The sequence below is a fragment of the Phocoena sinus genome, chromosome 3 (assembly GCF_008692025.1).
Source record: "Phocoena sinus isolate mPhoSin1 chromosome 3, mPhoSin1.pri, whole genome shotgun sequence".
NCBI classification, from domain to species: domain Eukaryota; kingdom Metazoa; phylum Chordata; class Mammalia; order Artiodactyla; family Phocoenidae; genus Phocoena; species Phocoena sinus.
In genome coordinates, this window is record NC_045765.1 from 35713967 (window position 1) to 35737098 (window position 23132).

At 46.4% G+C, this 23132-nt stretch overlaps 1 protein-coding gene across 1 annotated transcript in view; it reads left to right on the forward strand.

The window, feature by feature from the left end:
• Positions 1 to 23132, forward strand: part of ATP10B (ATPase phospholipid transporting 10B (putative)) — a 122852-nt gene that overhangs the window by 63458 nt on the left and 36262 nt on the right. The window contains 5 exon segments of the mRNA XM_032625008.1: positions 10384 to 10575; positions 12049 to 12649; positions 15169 to 15278; positions 17456 to 17582; positions 20615 to 20799. Of these exon segments, the coding sequence (XP_032480899.1) occupies positions 10384 to 10575; positions 12049 to 12649; positions 15169 to 15278; positions 17456 to 17582; positions 20615 to 20799 (1215 nt within the window).

The following is a 23132-nucleotide window of genomic DNA, read 5'->3' on the forward strand; positions in this document are numbered from 1 at the left end:
AGTGAAAGGGACACGTTAACTTATGAGCTGCCTCCAGATCCTGGATGTCATTGTTCTGCCCTGGCTGGCACATTCCAAGTCCAGGTCTAACTAAATGCATTTAGGAACAATAAGGAAATGGACACATAGAGTAAGACCCAACTCTTGTTGCCTGAGCAAGACAAGATGGTGATGTGTTCTCTTTATGAGCTGCTAACCATGCTGTTCTACAAGTCAGGCTGAAAATCTGGGGTCAGTGGGGTCAGCATCCTGGCTATGTGTTAGGGAGGGCACTGGGTCAAGGGTCAGGAAACATAGGCTCTGGTTTCAACTCTGCTGAGGCTTGCTGGGTGGCCTTAGGCAACATGTTAAACCTCTCTCTTTTCCTGTTTCATCACCTGAAAATGTGTTGCTTGCAACTCTGACTGGCTGTCCTAAAAGTCAAATACCATGATGCTCGAGCCGACCAGCAAGGTCGCTGCCAGCTATGAATTAAGCACATTTGGGGCAAATGTCCCAGGTTCTCATCTTTGCTCCACTGTGTATTAGCTCCGTGACTTTGGTCAACTCACTGAGCTGGAAGCCTCGATGTTCTCATCTTGAAAAGGGATTACTGTTATGCCTCGTGAGTTGATTTTGAGGATTTAATTCTTAAAGCTCATGTGTTCTAGACAGATGGATAACTAATAGAAGTTTTAAATGACTTTTCTAAAGGAAAGCTGTCTGCCTTGGACAAGTGTTCACATCACTGATGACAGGGAGGGGAAATGGGAGTTTTCATAAAACACAGTGCCAAGCTCTCTCCCCTGAGATTCTGGAATATTCGGTCTAGGGTGGAGCCTGAGCATTCATGTTTTTATTTCTGATGACTCCAGTGAGCAACCAAGATTGAGAAACGCTCTAAGCATACCATCACCCCACTGGAAAATGGTCTTCATTTGGGTCAGACGGGCGCCTTGTGCAGCCTGGGAGGCATTCGCTAAAGGGGGTGATGTATGTTGCCTTAAAGGCCTCTGACACTAACCTGTAAACTCTCTGTGTCTGAGTGGCAGACCCTTGAGTGAGTCCAGGGAGAACGTCCATGGCAGCCCCAGGGGGATGCCCTGGCTCCTGGCTCCCACTCACCCCCGCCTGGCAGGCTTTCTGTGTTGCCTCCTCTTGCACCCGCCTGTCTGGCAACCAGCCTCGTTGGGTAATGTCTTGGCAAAACCAGTGCTTTACCTTTCCTTTGTAAACTCAGCCAGAACTTGCCTCTGAAGCCCCAGGGATGCCAGGTCATGGCGGAGCACCCAACCCCATTCCAAAGAAGCCCATTGCTCTGAACCAAAAATCAACAATAACAACCACTACAACAAAAGCTGGCTTTTTTCTTTCACTACAGAGATCAAGGAAGCAACTGTTATTGTTGTCTAATTGGCTGCTCTAAAATCTGTGGCTTTAGGGTGGGGTAATATTCTTAGGAAAGTGGTGAGTTCTGAGCCAGCATTTAATAGTCCTGCCGGAGGGAAAGTGAAATGCCCTTTCCCCCCTGGTCTGTAAGATTGGAGTAGAGAGTCTTGGTTTAGACATGCCACTTGGAAAAATATTTTTGAGTCATCAGACCAAAGACTGTTTTCCTAATCATAAAGTTTGCATCAGGGCCGTTTAGGCTCCAAACCCCACCACCTCTCCCTTCTGTGGGCACGGCCCCTCCCACCTGTCTAGAAAGAATGCAATAGAGGGAAGTAAAGGCGGTGTCTTTGGCCCTCTGCCTCCTTTCTTGAAACTTGGTCTTCCTTTCATCCTTGGGAAGATATTTGTGCCATACTTATAGTCTGCTCCGGGTTGACAGGGACAGCCCACGCGCACAAACTCCCACGGCAAGGTTAGGCAAGAGTCCTGATTTAGCAATTCAAGCGCGCAAAATCTTTTAGTAAGTCATGTGACCACACAGGGCAAGAAATGGATGAAGCCTGTCTCAGCTTTGCTTCCCTTAGCTCCCAGGGTCCCAAATGGGGGCACACAGCTGTGGTGACCCTTTTCACAGAACTGGGTCTTACAAGATCTGGGATACTTCCTTCTTTTTTACTTTTTTTTTTTTAATTGAACTATAGTTGATTTACAATATTGTATTAGTTTGTGGTGTACAGCAAAGTGATTCAGATAGATAGATAGATAGATAGAGACATATTCTTTTTCATATACTTTTCCATTATGGCTAATTACAGGATATTGAATACAGTTCCCTGTGCTATACAGTAGGACCTTGTTGTTTATCTGTTTTACATATAGTAGTTTCTATCTGCTAATCCCAAACTCCTAACTTATCCCTACCCACCCCCTGTCCCTTTGGTAACCATAAGTTTGTCTTCTATGTCCATGAGTCTGTTTCTGTTTCATAAGTAAGTTCATTTGTATCACATTTTAGATCCACATATAAGTGATACCATGTGGTATTTATCTTTCTCTGTCAGACTTACGTCACTTAGTATGAAAATCACAAGGTTGATCCATGTTGCTGCAAATGGCATTATTTCATTCCTTTTAATGGCTGACTTAGACACACACACACACACACACACACACACACACACACACACACACCCCTTCTTTATCCATTCATCTGTCGATGGGCATTTAGGTTACTTCCATGTCTTGGCTATTGTAAATAGTGCTGCTGTGAACACTGGGCTGAATATATCTTTTTGTTGGTTTTTTTTTTTGCGGTATGCGGGCCTCTCCCGTTGTGGAGCACAGGCTCCGGACGCGCAGGCTCAGAGGCCATGGCTCACGGGCCCAGCCGCTACGTGGCATGTGGGATCCTCCCGGACCAGGGCATGAACCCGTGTGCCCCGCATCAGCAGGCGGACTCTCAACCACTGCGCCACCAGGAAAGCCCCTGAATATATCTTTTTGAATTAGAGTTTTCTCCGGATATATGCCCAGGAGTGAGATTGCTGGATCATATGGCAACTCTATTTTTAGTTTTTTAGGGAGCCTCCACACTGTTTTCCATAGTGGTTGCACCAATTTATATTCCCACCAACAGTATAAGAGGGTTCCCTTTTCTCCACACCCTCTCCAGCATTTGTTATTTGTAGACTTTTGATGATGGCCATTCTGACCAGTGTGAGGTGATACCCCGTTATAGTTGTGATTTGCATTTTTCTAATAAGTAGCAATGTCGAGCATCTTTTCATGTGCCTATTGGCCATCTGTATGTCTTCTTTGGAGAAATGTCTCTAGGTCTTCTGCCCATTTTTAGATTGGGTTGTTTGTTTTTTTGTTGTTGAGTTGTATGAGTTTTTGTATATTTTGGAAATTAAGCTCCTGTTGGTCACATCATTTGCGAATATTCTCTCCCATTCCGTAGGTTGTCTTTTCATTTTGTTTATGGTTTCCTTTGCTGTGCAAAAGCTTATAAGTTTGATTAGGTCCCATTTGCTTATTTTTGCTTTTATTTCTTTTGCCTTGGGAGACTGACTTAAGAAAACATTGGTACGATTTATGTCAGAGAATGTTTTGCCTATATTCTCTTCTAGGAATTTTATGGTGTCATGTCTTATATTTAAGTCTTTAAGGCATTTTGAGTTTATTTTTTGTGTATGGTTTGAGGGTGTGTTCTAACTTCATTGATTTACATTTACATTTACAGCTTTCCCAACACCACTTGCTGAAGAGACTGTCTTTTCTCCATTGTATATTCTTGCCTCCTTTATCAAAGATTAATTGGCCATAGGTGTGTGAGTTTATTTCTGGGCTCACTCTACTGTTCCACTGATCCATATGTCTGTTATTGTGCCAATATCATGTTGTTTTGATTACAGTAGCTTTGTAGTATTGTCTGATGTCTGGGAGGGTTATGCCTCCAGTTTTGCTGGTTTTCCCCAGAATTGCTTTGGCAATTCTGGGTCTTTTGTGGCTCCAAAAAACTTTTAGGATTCTTTGTTCTAGTTCTTTGAAAAATGTCCTGGGTAAATTGATAGGGATCACATTAAATTTATAGATTGTTTTGAGTAGTATGGCCATTTTAACAATGTTAATTCTTCAAATCCAAGAACATGGAATATCTTTCCATTTCTTTGTATCATCTTCAGTTTCCTTTATCATTGTTTAATAGCTCTCAGCAGATAAGTCTTTCTGCTCCTTGGTCAGGTTTATTCCTAAGTTTGGTTTTGGTTTTGGGCTTTTTTGATGCAATTTTAAAAGGAATTGTTTTTGTTACTTTCTGTTTCTGATATTTCATTGTTAGTGTAAAGAAATGCAACAGGTTTCTATATGTTAAACTTATATCCTGCTACCTTGCTGAAATCATTTATCAGTTTTAGTAGTTTTTGTGTGGAGTCTTTAGGGTTTTCTATGTATAACATCATGTCATCTGCATATAATGACAATTTTACCTCTTCCCTTCCAGATTGGATATCTTTTATTTTTCTTGTCTAATTGCTGTGGCTAGGACTCCCAATACTATGTTGAATAGAAGTGGTGAGAGTGGACCTCCTTGTCTCATTCCAGATTTTATCAGGAAGGCTTTCTCTGTTGAGTATTATGTTGGCTGTGGGTTTGTCATAAATAGATTTTATTATGCTGAGATATGATCCCGCTATACCCACTTTGGTAAGGGTTTTTATCATGAACGGATGCTGTGGGAGACTCTCTTCTTGCTAGGCCACTGAGTTTTTTTCCTTGGGGCTTCTGTCCCATTAGGGAAAAGCTTACCTTAATAATCCATATGCTTCTATTTAAGCAAATATTTACTAATATTGAGCTCTCCCCATTCTTGAACCAAACTCAATATCATCAAGGCCACAACCTCATCAAGGGCAAAAACATGACTGCCCTAAATAATACTTCAGCCTTCAGCTCCCCAGCAACTGGGCAAGTTTGTTTCGACAATAGCAATACAACCACGTGGCTAAGTATTCAAAAGGAACCAAAGGGCAAATGAAGAGAGTAAGCCTCCCTCCCTCCTCTATTCCCCACCACCTCAGAGACAACCATTATTTGTATATTCCTGTGTCTTTGCCAGAGGTGCTGTATCTATATAGAAGCAGGCAAGTGGGGTGTACACATAAACACATCCTTTCCCACAAACAGAAGCATAGCATACACACTGTTTTGGACTTTGGACTTTTTCTTAACCTAATGAATCTTGGGGAATATTTCATATATGTAGACAAATTGACAGATATTCAATGGAGAGCCACTTCGTCCCATTTTTAATGGCTGTTAGAATTTGTTGGATGGTCGAGCCATCACATGTTTATACATGTATGTAAGTTTTTCTATGGTATTCTTAGAGCATAACTGCTAAATTGAGATTGTGTGCATTTTTTAAATTTTGATTGATACTTTTCAAGTGGTTGTACGAGTTCAGACACTCACCAAAGCAAATAGAAGGGTCTGCCTCCTCCCCTTCTTCCAAGTCTTTGTATTCTCAGTGTCTACATTTCTTTAGAATAGCCTTTCATTTATTGTCGGTCGGTCAACAAATACTAAATAATATAGCAAGTACTGTTCTAGACAATGGGGATGTAAAGTCTAATGGGGCATTGTTCCTGATTTCAGGCACTTACAGCCCAGTGAAGGGGCAAGAACCCCAGTGCCTACAGGGCACTGCTCTCAGTGCTGGGGTGTATGGGTGCAGAGGTGCTATAGGAGCCCAGAAGAGGTGCACCTACATCAAACTAGGCATCAGGGGGCTTCCTGGAAGGGTTAGCATCAGAGCTGAATTTGAGACAAAATTTTAAAGGTTAACCAAAGAGAAGAGACCATCTAGTGGGGAGAGTGCAGGTTGTTTTAGGGGAGACATTCTGCACAAGCAGATGGAGACTTGGGGTTCCAAGGAATGGCTGGAGTAAGAGGCACAGGTCGGAGAGAGGCGAACGAGGAGATAGAGACATGGGAGGAACCAAGCCACAGAGTTTGCTTCCAGGCCTATGCACCAGGGTTCCTGTTCATTTCCACCGCTGGCTCTGTGGGTTCCCATGGCTGCACCCAATTAGTGATAGTCACCAATGTGACCATGAGTGAGCCGTCACTAAAACTGAGAGGAGTGTAATGGAATGGAGCTTGGCCTTCTTCTCCCAGCCTCCAATGCAGAACACTCCCCAGTCAGAGAGGAAGTGGGCTATATCTATAGGGCAGCCCTATAGCCTAGAGCCTTGCTACTCAAACTCTTGTCCTCGGATCCCCAGCAGGAGCACCACTTGGGAGCCTGTAGAAATGCAGATGCTCAGACCCCAGTCCAGAACTGCTGCATCAGTATATGCATTTAAATAAGACAAGCAGCTGACTTGTGTATATGTTAGAGTTTGGGAAGTGCTGGCATCGTGTTTAAGGGTTTGGGTTTTGGCATCAGCAGAACTGGATTCAAGAGCCAGCTTTTTAATTGATTTTGGAACTTTAGACAAGTTACTTATCTTCAGTGAGCCTCATTTGCCTCATAAATAAAATGGGAGAAGGATAGTAGCTATTTTGATGCTGTTATAATGATTACATGATGTACCAAAGCCCCTGACTTTGCTATACGTTGTCAATAGATATAATCTGATGATAATAGGAGGATCCTTGAGGATGTGGTGTGAGGTCAGAGATCACCTTCCCCAAAGAGGGTTTATCTGAGCTTCGGGTGTTCTGCAATAGAAAGAAATCCAACCAGTTGGGTGCCCAGCTGCCACAAAGCTCTAATCTGAGCAACTGGTAGCTCCACAAATGTATATTTCTTTTCCTTCAGAGAAACAGACTAGGCAAAGGGCCCAGAGTGGGTTGGGGGCACTGCTTTCTCTAAAAGCGTCCTACATGCCAAGTTCCTAAATGTTAATGAACCGGACAGCAAACCAATGGGCTGTGGAAGAAGGGAACCACGAAGAAGCCTGCCCTGCAGAAGCAAGTCTGAGTGCCCGGATAAAGCTTCCCTGACATCTGCCGCTGACACCCGCAGGCTGGGCCTGCTGCCAATGCCAGAGAGAAGCAGGCCCTTTGCAGAACTTTTTTTTTTTAGTGCACTGCTATACGATTGGGTAGAAATATGCTAAATAAGAGTTTTAACAAACAGCCCCCATGGGTTAATCAGCGGTGAGGTAGCATGGTGTCCTAGATAGGAGTCAGGCAACAAAGGTTCGAGTGAGTGCCTACAGGCTGCCAAGCACCAGGGACACATCACAGTCTCTGCCCTCATGGCACTTAGAGACTAGAGAGTAATGGACATGCAATACATAATCGTTAAATCATTTTAACTGTGTCACCGTTTGGAAATACCTAATGCATAGCTTGGAGCAAAGCGGTGTGCTGTCAGAGGCCGGAGTCAGGTGGTGTGAAAACTGTCCTAGTTCTGACTCTGATTCAATGTGCAATCTTGGGGGGTTCACTACCCTCCTCCCTGGCACTCAGTTTTAGCATCAGGAAGATAGGGGATTTGGCCTTGATGACCTCCAAGCTTGTTCCCAAGTCTGGGTATCTTTGGTAAGGGTTAAAAGCATCCCATTCATGTACCCCTGCCAAAAAAAAAATGAAATCTACTTTCTGAAAAAGATCCCCATAATCCCCTTTATAATCTCATGGACTCCCTGCTGAGCCCTAAGGATTAGATATATAAGCCCGTCAGTTGTATTTGGGATCCCAGACACTAAAGATGCCAACTGTCAGCAAGTATCAAAGGCCACTTCCTTCTCATGGGAGATCTTGCCTGGCGTGGAGGTTAAAGAGCATGAATTCTAGAGTCGGACTGTCTTGAATCAACTTGCTGTGAGACCTTGGGCCAGACACCTAATCTCCCTGAGCAGCAGTTTCCTCGTTTGAAGTGCAGAGGTAACTGGGAGAATAATAGTACTCAACAGATAGTGTGCTGTGGGGATGCAGTGAGATAATGGATGTACCCAGAACATAAGAAACACTCCACGAAATGGAACTGTCGTTACTATTATCAGAAATTGGCTCAGGGCTTCCCTGGTGGCTCAGTGGTTGAGAGTCCGCCTGCCGATGCAGGGGACACGGATTCGTGCCCCGGTCCGGGGAGATCCCGCATGCCGCGGAGCGGCTGGGACCGTGAGCCATGGCCGCTGAGCCTGCGCGTCCGGAGCCTGTGCTCCGCAACAAGAGAGGCCACAGCAGTGAGAAGCCCGCGTAGTGCAAAAAAAAAAAAAAAAAAAGAAAGAAATTGCCTCAGAGTTCCGTGAGTGATGTTGGTAAACTGGATGGACCCTGGAATCTGGTTAGAGGAGTACGCACGGGAGCCTTCATAAGGGAACATAGCAACTTTACCATGACCACAGAAAGGAAGACCCTAGGTTCACAGTCAAGGGGTCTGACATCAATTCTGGCTTTACAATGACTCCTTGGGTGACACTGGTCAAGTCAGACATCTCTCTGGGTTTCAGTTAAGTTGGGGCTAGTTTCATCTCAACTTGGGACTGTGAGAACCCAGTGAGATCACATAACTGACATTGTTGGAAAGGAAGGATTAGCTCCATCACTGTCAGTTCCTGCTATGACAGCTGTACTCAGAGGCAGGGAGGACGGATGGTTCCTGCTCCTTCCTAAGCTTTCTGAAAATAGGGTCACTGTATGGTATGGACGGCCCACCATTACTTATTACAGGGCAAGGAAAGGGAATGCAGACTGGATGCGGTTTTACTCGCACTCTTCCTTTTAATGAAAAGGCTTTTCTCTGGACACTGTCCTCTTAAGATGGTATCAACAAGTTGGAAGTGTAGGCGTTGGCTCTGGGAAAGCCCTCCAAATGAAGGTCAGAACTCTTTACAGTGTGAGCTCCACCCGCAGTCCACTTCCCCGATCAAGCTGTGCTGTTGGAAAAGCCGACTCTCATCCCTCCAGCCATCCAGCACCTCCACGTCAGTCTGGGTTTCCTCCCCTGTGGCTCTCGCCTGTGCCAGCAGTCCCAGGGAGGTGAGAATCTGACTTCTGGAGTCACTGCACTTGGTAGTCAGAGAAGACACAGTCTGAGGACTCTTTCCCCACAAGCTGTTTTTCATCTCAGCTTGGGTTCTTGTTTGTAAAACTTGCTAGCTTGTTGGCCCTCGGTCTTCACTCTGCACGAGTCAGTCAAGATTCGTCAGTCCATCGTTTCCAATCATTGACTCTCTTCTAAACTTTAATTAACCTGTGAACTCTGAACATTGATCGAAATGGCTTTTTGCGGAATGGCTTTTGTCATATCTATGAAGAGCTAGTGTTTATTGAACTTCGGCTTCAAACAAAGCAATCTTTGGAGTTACAGAAGATACAACTTCATGGAAAAGGCAGTCTCTTGTCTTTCAGGCTCTTGGTTTATCTCTAGAGAGATTAAACATGGACTTAAGAAAATTGAATTTAAAATATAGGTCAATGTGTAGTGAATTCTAGAGGGATGGTAGAAGTGGCAACTTCTACAAAGATGTGGAAAAACTGGAAATCCATGAGTCAGATCCAGCCCACAGGTTTTTTAAAAAAGAAAAGAAACAAAACACAGTTCTCACATCGTCTCTACTTTATCTTGAAAAATCCAGAGATTTGGCAAAATGTTCCAGCCCTGGAGCATGTTAGTAGCAGAGCAGTCGCCCCCTTTTAGATGGGGTGGGACTTGCCAGGTCTCACAGCCCCCCATCCCATAGTGTCCTCAACTGTACCTTGGCCAGCTTGCCTCATTCACCTTACCCTGAGTCCTGTGCACTTTCAGCGTTCAAGAGCCTGTTACTGTGGCTCAGAAGACAGAGAACTCACTGTGGGCTGGATCGCATCTCATGGACCCGTGGAGTTTTCACGGTTACTGATGTCTAGGTAGGATTTGGGTAGACAGGAGAGGACTTCAAACAGGGTGTGATCAGAGGCATAGGAGGGGAGTATACCCCCAGGGGGCAGCAAACAGACCACCCGGCCTAGCTGAGGGTCCACAATGCAGAGTGGTGGGAATCAAGAGTGGAAATGCAAACGGGAAAGAATTTAGGTGCCAGACTGAATTGATCGTGTTTACAATGAAGATCTCCCGGAATTTTTTCAAGCTCAAGAATACCTTGAGGGAGGTAGTATTTTTAGGAGGGTGAATGGGTGATACATATGAAGGGTTTGAAAGAAGAGAGGTGAAAGGCAGCCACCTCACTTCAGAGGCTGATGCAGAAGTCCAAGCTGGAGGGCTAGAGGGTCTGCACGTGGCCGGAAACATCAGGAATGAGGGGTAAATGGCGGGGGGACCCTGTGGGGAAAGAACTACCGGAGCCTGTAACTGATGGACATGTGGGGTTGAGGGAAAGGGAGGAACCAAATCACACTCTACAATGAGCAGGCCCAGGGAAAGAGGGGAGACGTGGTGGATGCAGGATCGCAGAGGGGGGACTGTATCAGCCTTTCCCAGGCAAGAAAGGATCTGCCGGAGGGGGCTTTCCTCCCCAGTCCCTTCAGGAGACTCTGACCCGGGCCTTTCTCTCCCAGGAAAAAGATGTGACTCCGGATAAAAACCTCCTGACCAAGGTACGAGATGCAGCCCTGTGGCTGGAAACCCTGTCAGACAGCAGACCTGCCAAGCCTTCTCTCTCCACCACCTCCTCCACTGCTGACTTCTTCCTGGCCTTAACCATCTGCAACTCCGTCACGGTCTCCACGACCGCAGAGCCCCGTCAGAGGGTAAGGACCGCTGATGGTAAGGTGGGATGGATGAGAGGAGGGTGAGGGGTGAGGGCGGAAGCCCTGCACAGGGGGACAAGATAGTTGGGTCCTAGCCACACTGTCACCATTTCATCACTGTGAGACCTTGAACAGAGCTCTTAGCCTCTCTGGGCCTCAATCTCCTCCTTTTTTAAATAAAATATTAAAAGTTCCATATGAGCTCTCTATATAGATCTCACATTTTTGTGTCTGTCTGTCTGCAGGGTAGATGTTAAAAGTTAATATTTACTGAGCACTTGCTGTGTGCCAGGCTCCATGCCAAACATGTCACCTGCGCTGTCATTTAATCCTCACAGCCCAACAGTCCCAGGAGGTATGTCTTTGGATTTAACAAGTGAAGAAACAGTGGCGTGGCTCAGAGAGCTTGAGGAACTTAAGGAAGGACGTATGGTGAATACACGGCAGAACAATCTGTAGGATTCTGTAATAATATCACGGTATAGCGGTATCGGCTTTTTAATGGAGGGTTAAAAAAAAATTAACACCATGTGTGAAGTTCTGCCAGTTTGGAGATAATGCACCTGGATGGCCACTCATAGGACGTTATACTCTGAATTATTTTTCAGTACAGAAGATAGATTTACCTTCGATTATCCACATACTCTCACCCAAGCTCCCTTGTAAGTGAAAAATAAGAATAATTGGGTGTTACAACATGTGGCCACAAAAATCAAGAAGAAGAGCCTTCATCCAGGCACCAAACCAGAGCCCCCATTATTACACCCAGATTCTAAACTACCCTGAAAAGTCGGCAAGTAATCAGAAGTCTTCAGGGAGTTTGGGGAACGCAGGAAGCATTATCTGAGCAATTCTCCCTATTTTCAAGGGAGAAAGCAGTACCATTTGGGGAAGGACAGCATCCAGGTCTCAATTTGCACGTCAGTGGGGAGGCTTTAGCTGGCAGGTAGCTCAAGAGCCCAATCCCTGGAGTCAGACAGACCCAGACTTGAGACCCAGCTCTGCTATCTACACACTGGGTGATCACAGCCAGTTTAACCTCTTTATGCCTCAGTTGCCTCATCCAGAAATTGGGATAATGATAGGATCCCCTAGCATCGCTGGGAGGATGAAGTGAGATGCCGCGTGCAAAAATAAAGCAGACAAGGCGATGATAAGGGTGCAGGGCATGTGAACCCCTACTGTGAGTCTGGCTTTTGTCTCCTTTGCTTTGCCCATGATCAGAGTGGGATGGTCATAAGATAGAGGAAAATGAGTATCACCAGTCCCTAGGAAGTCAGGGCTGGAAGGAAACCAATGGCCTAACTCCCTCATGCTATAGGGGGGTAAACCGAGGCTCACAGAGGGGACAAGACTTGCCCACCATCGCTGAAGGCCCACCTAATTCACTGATTGCAAAATGAGATTCATAAGACAGCTTGATAGTTTTCCCAACCTGGAGAGTCATGGTCTCCTTCCCTCCTCTACCACAAGGTCACAGTGCCACCCTCGACCAAGGCTCTGGTGACATCCCTGGAGAAGATTCAGCAGCTGTTCCGCAGGTTGAAGCTTTCGAGCCTCAGCCAGTCATTCTCGACCACCGCACCCTCCGACGTGGACCTGGGGGAGAGATTGGGGGCCAATATGCCCACCACGGACTCGGAAGAGAGAGACGACGCGTCTGTGAGCAGTGGCGGCTACTCCACCGACGGCGGCTCCAGGAGCAGCACATGGGAGCAGGGTGACATCCTGGGGGTGGGTCCGGGTGCCTCCCTGGAGGAGGTGCTGCAGGACCCGGCCCTCGGCCTGGCCGGTCCCGAAGTCTGTTACGAGGCCGAGAGCCCTGATGAGGCTGCCCTGGTGCACGCTGCCCGTGCCTACAGCTTCACGCTGGTGTCCCGGACGCCCAAGCAGGTGACCGTGCGCTTGCCCCAGGGCGCCTGCCTCACCTTCGATGTCCTCTGCACCCTGGAGTTTGACTCTGTCAGGAAGAGGATGTCCGTGGTCGTGAGGCACCCGCTGACCGGTGAGATCATCGTCTACACCAAGGGTGCCGACTGCGTTATCATGGACCTGCTGGAAGACCCAGCCTGTGGTGAGTCCACCCCACCGGGTTCCAAGAAGAGAGGGCTTATTTAACAGGCGGCGTGGATGGTAACCAGGGGCTGAGGTTATGGTGTCACTCAGTCCGGCAGGTCCCAACTGGAACACAAACCCTCAAGATGCTCTCCACAAAGCAGCTTGCTTTACACGTCTCCACGGCCTGGAGAATTACAGAGCTCATTACGAACTTATTAAAGGCTTTGTTTGGGCAGTCTTGTCATAGAGGAACTTCTTTAACTTTATTTATCCCAGTTTCTAGTTTTCCAAACTCATTTAAAGATGGACTCTCCATACACAATTTTTTTTTCACCAGGACACCCATTAACATACCCTAGAACACACTGTGGTCCTAACTCTTAGTTTTGGAGAGAAGCCAACTGAACCCAAAGAGGGAAGTGACTTAAAAGAAGTGGCCCCAGCTAACTAGTGGTAAATCCTATGTGGAGGTATCCTGAATCCCAGTTCACGGCTCTTTCGTGCTGCCAGAATTCTGCATCAGGCTCGGTTCACTCTGGGAAGCCTCGGGTGGTCCTCTTTATCATCCCTTTCCCCAGCCTCCCCCAAACAGATTTTCATAAACTTGCTCCAAGCCAGAAAAATGTTCCGAAGTCCCAACATATCAGTGTCCAATTTTGGAACAGCGTGAATTAGCGTGCAGCCGCTTCCTGACTGCTAGCAAGGAGAAGACAGTTATGGGGCTGTGATTCTCCCAGGGTAGTAGATTCTAGCCAAGCTTTAGAATTGCCCAGGCAGCCCTGCGCCTCCTGAATTATCAGCTATGGATGAGAGCCAAGAGGATCATGGGGGTTGATGAGTGTTTTGAATGGGAAGGGAGCTAATTAAGTCTCTTCATCCCCAGACTCTGGCAGACAAGTGAATTCAGTGTTTCCGAGTCAAGGGTGCCACGGCATTCTATCCCCGGGCAACAGCCTTCCACACTGCCCTGGAGATGTTTCTTTCTCCGTTCCTCACCTGATTCCAAAATGGATTACCGATGCCTCCGATAAAAAATACATAGACAGTGTTACTATAAGATTTGCGAAGCAAAGATTTCAAAAGGAGGGGGAAAAATAACCTCAGGGTTTAATATATTTACAGTGTTTGAACATTCAATTTGACCCTGAGGTTCCTGGTAGCCTGAGCAAAAATGTAAACTCAAAGGCACACAGGTAGAAGGCAAAAGGTGTGTAATCTCGGGAGCTGATGTCTTTGAAAATAAAATATTGTAGATAGTGCTCAAAAAGATAAAGTACAAAGACTGTCGTTAAGGTACCAGGAAACCAGTAGCATCTGAAAAATGAGAAAATAATCTTTGAAGGGATTTTTATACTGCATAAAAGCAGCCTTAGAATAGTATCATGGAGAAAGTGAGAGCTTTGTTGAACTTCCTTATACTTACCTTACTGTTAAGAATTGTACTTTTAATTTTGCATTATATGGAGGGATGGACAAAGTGCACAAAATCTGTTTACCGCTTAGGGCTTCTAAAGATCTCAATCCAGCCCTGGTAAAGAAGGATTCAGAAGCTTTTTCCAAGCTCACATTTACAAAGTGCCGCTACTGATTAGTGATGTCTGTAACATCTTAGATAAAGGAAGCGGTGATTGCATCAATCCTGCCCCACAACCAGCAGCCCAGGCTGAGAAATTCTTTTTTCTCTGATAGATCAAAGTACTGGAATTTCAAAAGAAAAAGATAAATTTCTTCTAAGAGAATCGTATTATGTAGGACTTCAAAAGGGGGACTTTGAGCAACACAATGAAATATTTTTCGCGCTAGATTTATAGGAATCCAAAAAATACTTTTTCTAAGCCTAACTCAGCAAACCCAGTATGGTGAGGAACTTAGTAATGAGATTCAGGTCTGTAGCCACCTTGGAAGCAACTTGCTATAAGGACTAAAGTAGATGACGGAGAAGGTGATGGATAGTATGTCTGAGACTTAGCAAACTGGTCATCCAGGGCTAAACTGGCCACATGGAAAACTCCTTAGGTAACAAGAAACACTCAGACTTCTAGTCCCCTGATTCAGCAGGCCTTCAACCTGACCTGCGAATCTCTATTATTGGTTTAAGTTCCCTGGTGGTTCTGATGCAAACAGATGTTTGGGTTATCCATGCTTTTTTTTTTTTTTTTTTTGCCTCACAGCATGCAGGATCTTAGTTCCCTGACCAGGGATCAAACCCATGCCCCCTGCAGTAGAAGCACATTGTCCTAACCACTGGACCGCCAGGGAATTCCTGCAAACAGGCATTTGGGAACAATACCTGGAACCACCTACCTTCCCTAAATAGTACTTCTCTCAGCCAGACGTTGGATGATCAGATATAGAGAGCAGACAACTTAAGGACCCGTGGAGTTATCGCCTTCCAGGGCAGCCTGGGAGAGCTGTTCCATGTTTAAGGGGGGCGGGGGTATGAGGGAATTCCTCCTCTAAAGATGCCTGAGTGTTAGGAACGGGATCCCTAAGCAATTGCCCACGACCTCATGGGGGATAATGACTATTTGACAGCGACTGACGCTGATGTGGAAAAGAAGGTGAGGAAAATCCGAGCCCAGACCCAGAGGCATCTAGACTTGTATGCGAGAGACGGCCTTCGAACACTGTGCATCGCCAAGAAGGTGAGAACAAATTCCACGCTTAGTGGCTGAAAGGCCTCGACCCTGCTTCTGTCTTTTCTATTTCTTTTTTAGAAGATCCTCAATGTTGGTTGTTTTAATATTTTCAAAATTAGCTATCCTGACCACAGAGACCCATGACTTTGACAATTTTGCTGGGACAAAAATCTGAGTGGCAAGGTTCCTTATTAGTGTGGCTTTGTGGTTCCTTGCTTTCCATTGTCTATGTAACTGATGACCTATAACTCATAAATTTTTAATGTTATAATTTTGCCTTCAAATATCCTTTGAACATCTGCATTATTTGACCAGATTTGGAATTGGGGAGATTTTATGTGATCACATACAAATCTAGATTTCTGGTGTCTCTTGAAAATGCAGAGGATCCGGAAAACTGGATCTCCATTCTTGAATGGCTACAAATAGCTAGAGCCAGGTAGCAACTGATCCCTTTGATGAAGGATATATTCTGCTGTGTTCTGGGGTTGGTCATGTTTCCTACCATCCCCGATTGCATTGCCCTTGTCCCAGCTATAGTCAAGGAGATTACCCACCTTATGCCCTTCAGGTCTTTCACTTTGTTGCCCCTACAGGAAAGGAGGCAAAGAGCTATGAATCCCAGAGCTGGGGCATCTAATGAGGCACCTAAAATCAGATAGGGGAGCTATGACGGGCATACATTTCAAGATGGCTAGAAGTGGCTTCTTCTCCATAAATCCCCAGAGCTCTTCATCTCTTTTGTAGGTGCTTAGTGCACCATAAAGTTTAAGAGCACCCGCTTTAAAGCCAGACCTACCAGGAGACAAGTCCCAATCTCACCACGTATCTGTGGTGTGACCTTGGGCAAGTTTCTTCACCTCTCTGAGTTTGGGGATGTTCTTATCTGTAAAAAGGTGCTAGTGTTCCCTACCTCATATAATTGTCAGGGACATTAACTAAGATAACGCAGGTACAGCACCTGGGACAGTGACCTGCATTACTGTTCTATAAATTGTAATTATATCCTTACCACCTTCTATTTTTTTATTGACATTATCTATTCCTATTTTGCCTCCTCTGATGAGACTGTTCTTCCTTGAGAGCAAAAGGCCTACCTGTGTCCCCTTGGTTTTCCCTACAGTGCCGTGCACGGAGGGAAAATTAAAGAATAGTTGATGCTCGAAGGAAAGAGTCATTCATTACTATAAGAGACAGTGAGGGGCTTCCCTGGTGGTGCAGCGGTTGAGAGTCCGCCTGCCAATGCAGGGGACACGTGTTCGTGCCCCGGTCCGGGAAGATCCCACATGCCGCGGAGCGGCTGGGCCCGTGAGCCATGGCCGCTGAGCCTGCGCGTCCGGAGCCCGTGCTCCACAACGGGAGAGGCCACAACAGTGAGAGGCCCGTGTACCGCAAAAAAGAAAAAAAAAAGAGAGAGAGACAGTGAGGATATAATGCCAACAGAGGGGTCTAAAAGTGCTATGGACTCCAGATATGCCCTCTAGTTGGATTCTTTCAGCCACTGGGCACCCCCAGCAGCTGGTGGAATGGTCTACCAGGCTATGCAAGATCTGGATGCTTCTCACCTTTCCAGCCTCATCGCTGGTCCTCTCCACCTGGCTCTCCATCCTTAAGCCAACCGGTAAGTTCAAGGGACAGAAAGAAAGCCAAGTCCATTGCTATTTCATGGCCTTTGAACTTACCCCTCCCCGTGACAGAAGCCTTCTCGTCATTGGATCTCAGCTGACATGTCACCTTGTCTAAGGGACCTGACGATCCAAATGAAATAACCCTTCTTCCCACAACTATCCCCCTACCCTGTCATACGCCGTCATATCACCCTCTTTGTTTTCTGTATGGAACTCCTTGACATGATCCATTCTTTTAAATTATTCACTTGGATCATGTCTCTGACCCTCCACTAGCACGTAAGCCCAGGCCTATAGGATTCTTGTCTGTCTCGATCACTGGTATATCTCCGGTGACCAGAGCATCACAGGGTCTCAAAAGAAGTTTGATGATAATGGAACACGAAAAACCAATCCTTCATCAATTCAAGACTCAAAAAAAAAAAAAAAAAAAAATGAGGGAAAAGCCCCATCTAATTGTACAGTGAAGCTCAAACTGGCCCGTAGGAGGCCCAGCACATGGGCATGGGGAGGCAGTCACCCAGAGCTGTGAACAAGCCTCTTCTTTTTGCATAGATCTTAAGTGAAGAGGACTTCCAGAGATGGGCCAGTTTCCGGCGTGAGGCTGAGGCGTCCCTCAACAACAGAGATGAGCTTCTCGTGGAGACAGCACAGCACCTGGAGAATCAACTCATCTTACTCGGTAGGTAAAAATAAGTTATCATTACATTTTAAAAAAGGAATGCTGCAAACTGGAAAGGGAGTTCTTGGCCTTGATTCTGACACTGCTTCAAATGTGTGTCAATTAGGAACCTCCCTGGGGTGCCCTTCCAGGCATTTGGCACCAATGGGCTGTGCCGATATCCAACCCAGTCTCCACACGCAGCTTCCTGAGGATGCCCCAGGAGCATTCCTGCACTCCCTGCTGGATGAAGCCTGGTTGCTTCTCCTCCAGTCGTTCAAATATTTATTGAGCACCTACTATGTGCCAAGTAGCATGCTAGGTATCGTGGCTACAACAGGGAACAAGAGCCGCAGACCCTCACCTGAAACTAACACAACACTGTAAATACTATACTCCAATAAGAATTAAAAAACAACACACACAGACCCTGCCCTCCTGGAGCTCAGAGTGTAGCAAAGACACTTGGATGATTAAACAAGTAATTTCAGCAGAGTGTGACGAGAGGTGGGCTGGAAGATGTACCTGACGGGATGAAAGCACAAAGGAGAAGGTGGCAACCTACTGTGGAGCCACGGAGGGTGCAGGACAGCCGGAACTGAGCAGAGAAAAGGAGCTGGTCCAAGGGGGAGGGTGTTCCAGGAGAGTGAAGGGCCCGAATGAAGGCCTGCAGGCAGGAAAGCCTGGGCTGGCTGGGGACTCAGAGGTCTCCTACGGCTGGACCCCAGAGTGCAGGGGAGATCAGCAGGATGCAGGTTATGAAGGGCCGTGTAGATCACAGGCTAAAGGTTTGGAGAGGGGAAGGGGATCAAAGCAGGGACAGATAGGTGTTTTACAAAAATCACTCTGCTGCTGTACAGACGTATAGAACTTAGATAGATACTCTCGGGGGAAAGATGGAAAACACCAGCTAAGAGACAGCGTTGGATTTCTGTCGAAGGAAGAGCGTTGCCAAGGGAGAAGGGGGAGGCGTTATTCATCAGACTAACCTCTTCACAGCTCGGGAATAAGATCCCGGAAAGGCGATGCCTGAACAGCGCGCACGTACTGGCCACGGGGCAAAAGGCTTCTTTCATCTTGGGAGGCAGTGCTGGCCTGGGGATGAAGGCCACATCTTGGCCCTGTGGTGACCTTGCTGTGTGCCCAGGGACACAGCCCCACACCCCTCTGAGCCTTCGCGCCTCCTCTGGCCAAATCACCGAGCTCAGCCAGGCAGGGTTGAAGGGGGAAGACCCAGGGTCGCTGTAAGAAGACGGTAATACCTCTTTATATAAAAAAAGGTACCAGCAAGATTTGGTCAGATGGATGGAAAACAGGGGGACACAGGTTTGCTCCCCACCTCCTTCGGCTTTTCTGTTGCCTGTGTTTGGACTGCAGGGGCCTTTGCTGCCTCACAAGGCCCCCTTGAAAGCTGGCCTCGAGAACCCATTTTAACAGGAAGTAGAGGGTAGCTAGTCCAGACAGCTCCATCTGGCACCCCGGGCCACCCCCGGAATGTCATCCCATTAGGGCACCTGACCCCCTTCACACCCTCTCCCCTGCGGTTTCTTTCGTTTCAGGGGAGCCTTCTGGCCTCAGCTGGTGAGAAATGCCCCTGAGCCGGTAGCGCATGAAAGAGAACACACTTGTCAGGACCCATGGGCTTCCCTGGCTGAGAAAGGCTCTCACCACCTTCCTGTTTCATTTTCTCTTTCACACAACTAAATGTGTTTTTCCTGCTCTCTCCTTCACCCTGCCTCCCGGTAACACACATCATTTTCAGTCTCACTTTCCAGGCAAACGCTCGGCAGAAAAGATGAGGGTCGGGCATCACTTTTCATGGGTTGGTTTACCTGTGCACTTGGGCCTGAAATACAAAACAGGCACATTTCAGGATAGAGAGATTTGTTTTCTTCCCTCCAGATGGCTTGTGATGGAGAGGACTAGGGCTGGGAAGAGATTTCATCCTGCCACGAAGAAATTGTCGTGCCACTAAAAAGCTGCCATGCATTCACACCGAGTCCCACGATGTTAAATCAACTTTTCAATATGCATCTAATGTAACCGCTTTGCCAAGCTATTGTCACTCGGGATTATTAAAAGAAATGGCACGCCTGTTCCTGCCCAGAGTGAGATGGGTAGCCATTAGTCTGTGGTCTGAAATGAATCTCAATTTAAATGCAGATTTATTTTTGCTTAATCACTGAGCAGCTATTGGATATTTGGGTATACAATCATCAAGTTTGGCTCAAAGCTTGAGACCATTCAAAAAATGATGGAATCCGCATGTTTAATGCCCTCCAAGAACGTTATCAAAAACCCAAGTCTCTGTTAATTCTGCGGTGAGCGCTTGCAAAGATTCCAGTCTCTCCATATGTTTCCACTCCTGTTGCCGCTATGTCAGTCCAGCCACACCAGCTCTCCTCTATTAGTCCTGAATCTCATCCTGCCTCCTCCACCCTCCAATCCATTCTCGAGAACGATCTTCTTAAAATTCATAACCGATCCCATCACTCTCCAACTTAACTCCCTTTCATAGCCTTCTTTGCTACCAAATAAATGCCAAATCCCTTCATGCCCTGATAGGCTCTACAGGCTCCAGCTCCACCCCTCCCTGCCTGGCCTCGTCTCTCTCCCTGCTCTGCCTGCCTTGCTGTGTCATCTTCTACTCTGACCTCTGGGCCTTCACACATGCTGATCCCTCTGCCTGGAATTCCCCCTCCTTCCCCACCTTTTGGGTTTATCTCCCAGGTCTGAGCTTAAGTGGCCCTTCCTCAGCAAGGCCTTCCCTGACCTTCCAAATGAAGTTCGGGTCTCCTGATATATGTTTGCCCGGCACCCTGGGCTTCTCTCCTCAAACAGCTCAGTTATAAATCCTTACTCAGCAGGCCTTTGAGCACCGAGAGGGTGGGGACCAGCTCTGTCTATTTCACGGCTGTATCCTGGGCATTTAGCGCAGCCTAGAACACGAGAGATAAGTTAATAATCATTGCCTGGCTTGATAGGGCTTTGGGGAAATTAAGCAGCTACTTTCTCAACATAAATGTGAGTTCTGCTGTCTCTAATCACTCCAGGAGCCACTGGGATCGAAGACCGGCTGCAGGAAGGAGTTCCAGATACAGTCGCTGCTCTGCAGGAGGCTGGGATCCGGCTCTGGGTGCTGACTGGAGACAAGCAGCAGACGGCAGTCAATATCGCCTATGCCTGCAGACTGTTAGACCAGAAGGACACCGTTTATTCCATTAACACAGAAAGTCAGGTGAGGCCAAAGTAGAGCTCAAATGTCCAAGTGCGGAGCAGCTTCTAGGCCAACAGGAGACGGGACTGTGGGTGGGACTTGGGTACACAGGAGACGCACCCCTACCCCCAAATCTTGGAGTTCCGAGGGTCCTAGCAGGCATCCAGCCCAATATCCTCGACCCCACCCCCACATATGGTTGACCAGTCTTTTTATATTACATCTAGCAGTACCTAGTAGCAAGTTGTGCCTCTCTCGAGTCTCATCCTTGGCCCAGTCTCCCCATTCTACACGTGAGAAACTGAGGACCACTGGAGCTAAGTCACTTGCCCAGGGCCACCCTGGTAGTTTCTGATGGACCAAGTCTAAAATGCTCTTCTCAGGCCAGGCCAGTGCTATTTGCATTATACCAGACTGTTTGCTCACAGATCCTCAATTGTTTCTTATACTTTGGATTAACTTATCCACTGAAAAACCCCAATTGAATAGAAATGATTCTGAGTTTAAAATTTCAGCTCCAATTCGTATGTGCAATTTGTTGCCACAGCATAAAACCTGAAGGAAATGACACGTGAGACCAGTATGTTTTGACGGGATGGAGGAGAGAGAGAAAGATAAGCCAAGTTTGAAAACTGTAATTTTCAGCCTGAATAGGTTGTGAGTGGCAGGGAGCAAGGTTTGGAGACAGAAGACTGTATGAAGTCTAAAGAAGCGTAAAGTCATAACACAGTTTTATATTTAGGAGGAAAAAATCTATTTTCACGATGCAAACTGCAGAAAGTAAAGTTCCACTATCTCCTTGGCTGATGAATATGGGAAGTAGGCATTGAGTTGTGTGCTCCTATCAAAGGGAACAGGACTGGATTAGATGTGCGGTTGTAACAAGGAAAGCAGTGGGTTGTGGGGCTGGGGGGGGGGGGGGCACCTGGAGACCTAGAACATACCATGGGGAGAAGGATGGAGAGAGGGAGGAAGATGGAAGATGGAGAGAACAGCGCAGAAAGAGAGGCAGGAAGGATGATGCAATCTCACTCCTTCACTTTTGCCTGGGGCTGAACTGGACCCAGAAGAGACGTTTACAGGTTTCAATTTGGTTTTCATTCCATGAAGAATCCACGTACACAGATTTTTTTAAAGAGGTAGTGAATGCTAATAAAAGTGCCAGAGGCCCTTTAGATGAATTGGGAAAATCACTTACTTTCTTGTCAGGTGAACAGATAATGCCATGATTAGATTAAACCCCAATGAATTTTCAAAATGAAACTATTCTCAGGGAAATCTTGGCGTTAATGTGACGCCTAGGAAAGAAACTAATTTGCAGCTGGCTTGAGAGCTTGATCCCTGTAATAGTGTGGATGTCTGCCTGCCCCACTTGCAATGGAAATTCCATTTGCAATGATCATTTCACTCCAGCAGATTCCAGGAGGAGGATATCAACAAGCCTGTGAGTGCTCCTGAGGGGGATAGAGTGGGCTTCTGTGGGTTCCGTTAAATGCAATGCATTCCTGTAGGAAGCGGAAGATGCCTCTTGATTAATTAGCCAAAGTTCCCAAGGAACTGCGGGCCACGTTCCAAGTTGAGCTCAGTCACTGTCAAGAATTTTAAAGCTGTCCGCAACCCTCCAAGATGGTACCTGAATGTTGGACCCTGCCTACACCCCCAGGCCCACTAAACCTGGAAAATTAGGTTTTCTCATCCCCTTGGGAAGGTAGTAGGTGCAGAGATATGTTAAGACAGAAACTGGGGAAACCTATTCTAAATCTCAGACTTATTTAAACCCCAGTTTAATGTAATTACGTATTTGGTGGATATTTCCTCCAAGGGTTTTAATCTGCCTGATTCAATATAAATTGATTTCGGGCTATGGTTTCTTTGTTATGTATCTTAAAGCTATAAGCAAGCTATGGGACCTGTCTAGAACTCAGGGTTCTCATCCATAACACGAGAAAATTACTAACCCATCACTGGAAATGTTGATCTGTCAAGGAATTTTAGAAGGGACTATATAGTATTAGATAGGAACTGGTAATAGCAAGTATTATTGTTATTATTAACAACATATATTGAAGGCGTAATATGATCCAGATACCATATCTCTCTGAACTTCATTCTTCTCATCTGTAGAATAGGGATTGAAAAGATTTATTTCAGAGGCTACTGGGAGGGTTAAATAAGTTCACAGAAGAACAATACTTACTAGCACTGCATTTATATGAGTTAACAAATTACCCCAAAACTTAGCAGCTGAAAACAGTAAACATTTATTATCCCACAGTATGTGTGGGTTATGAGTCCAGGAGCAGCTTAGCTGGGTACCTCTGGTTCAAGGTCTCTCCTGGGGTTGCAGTCAGGCT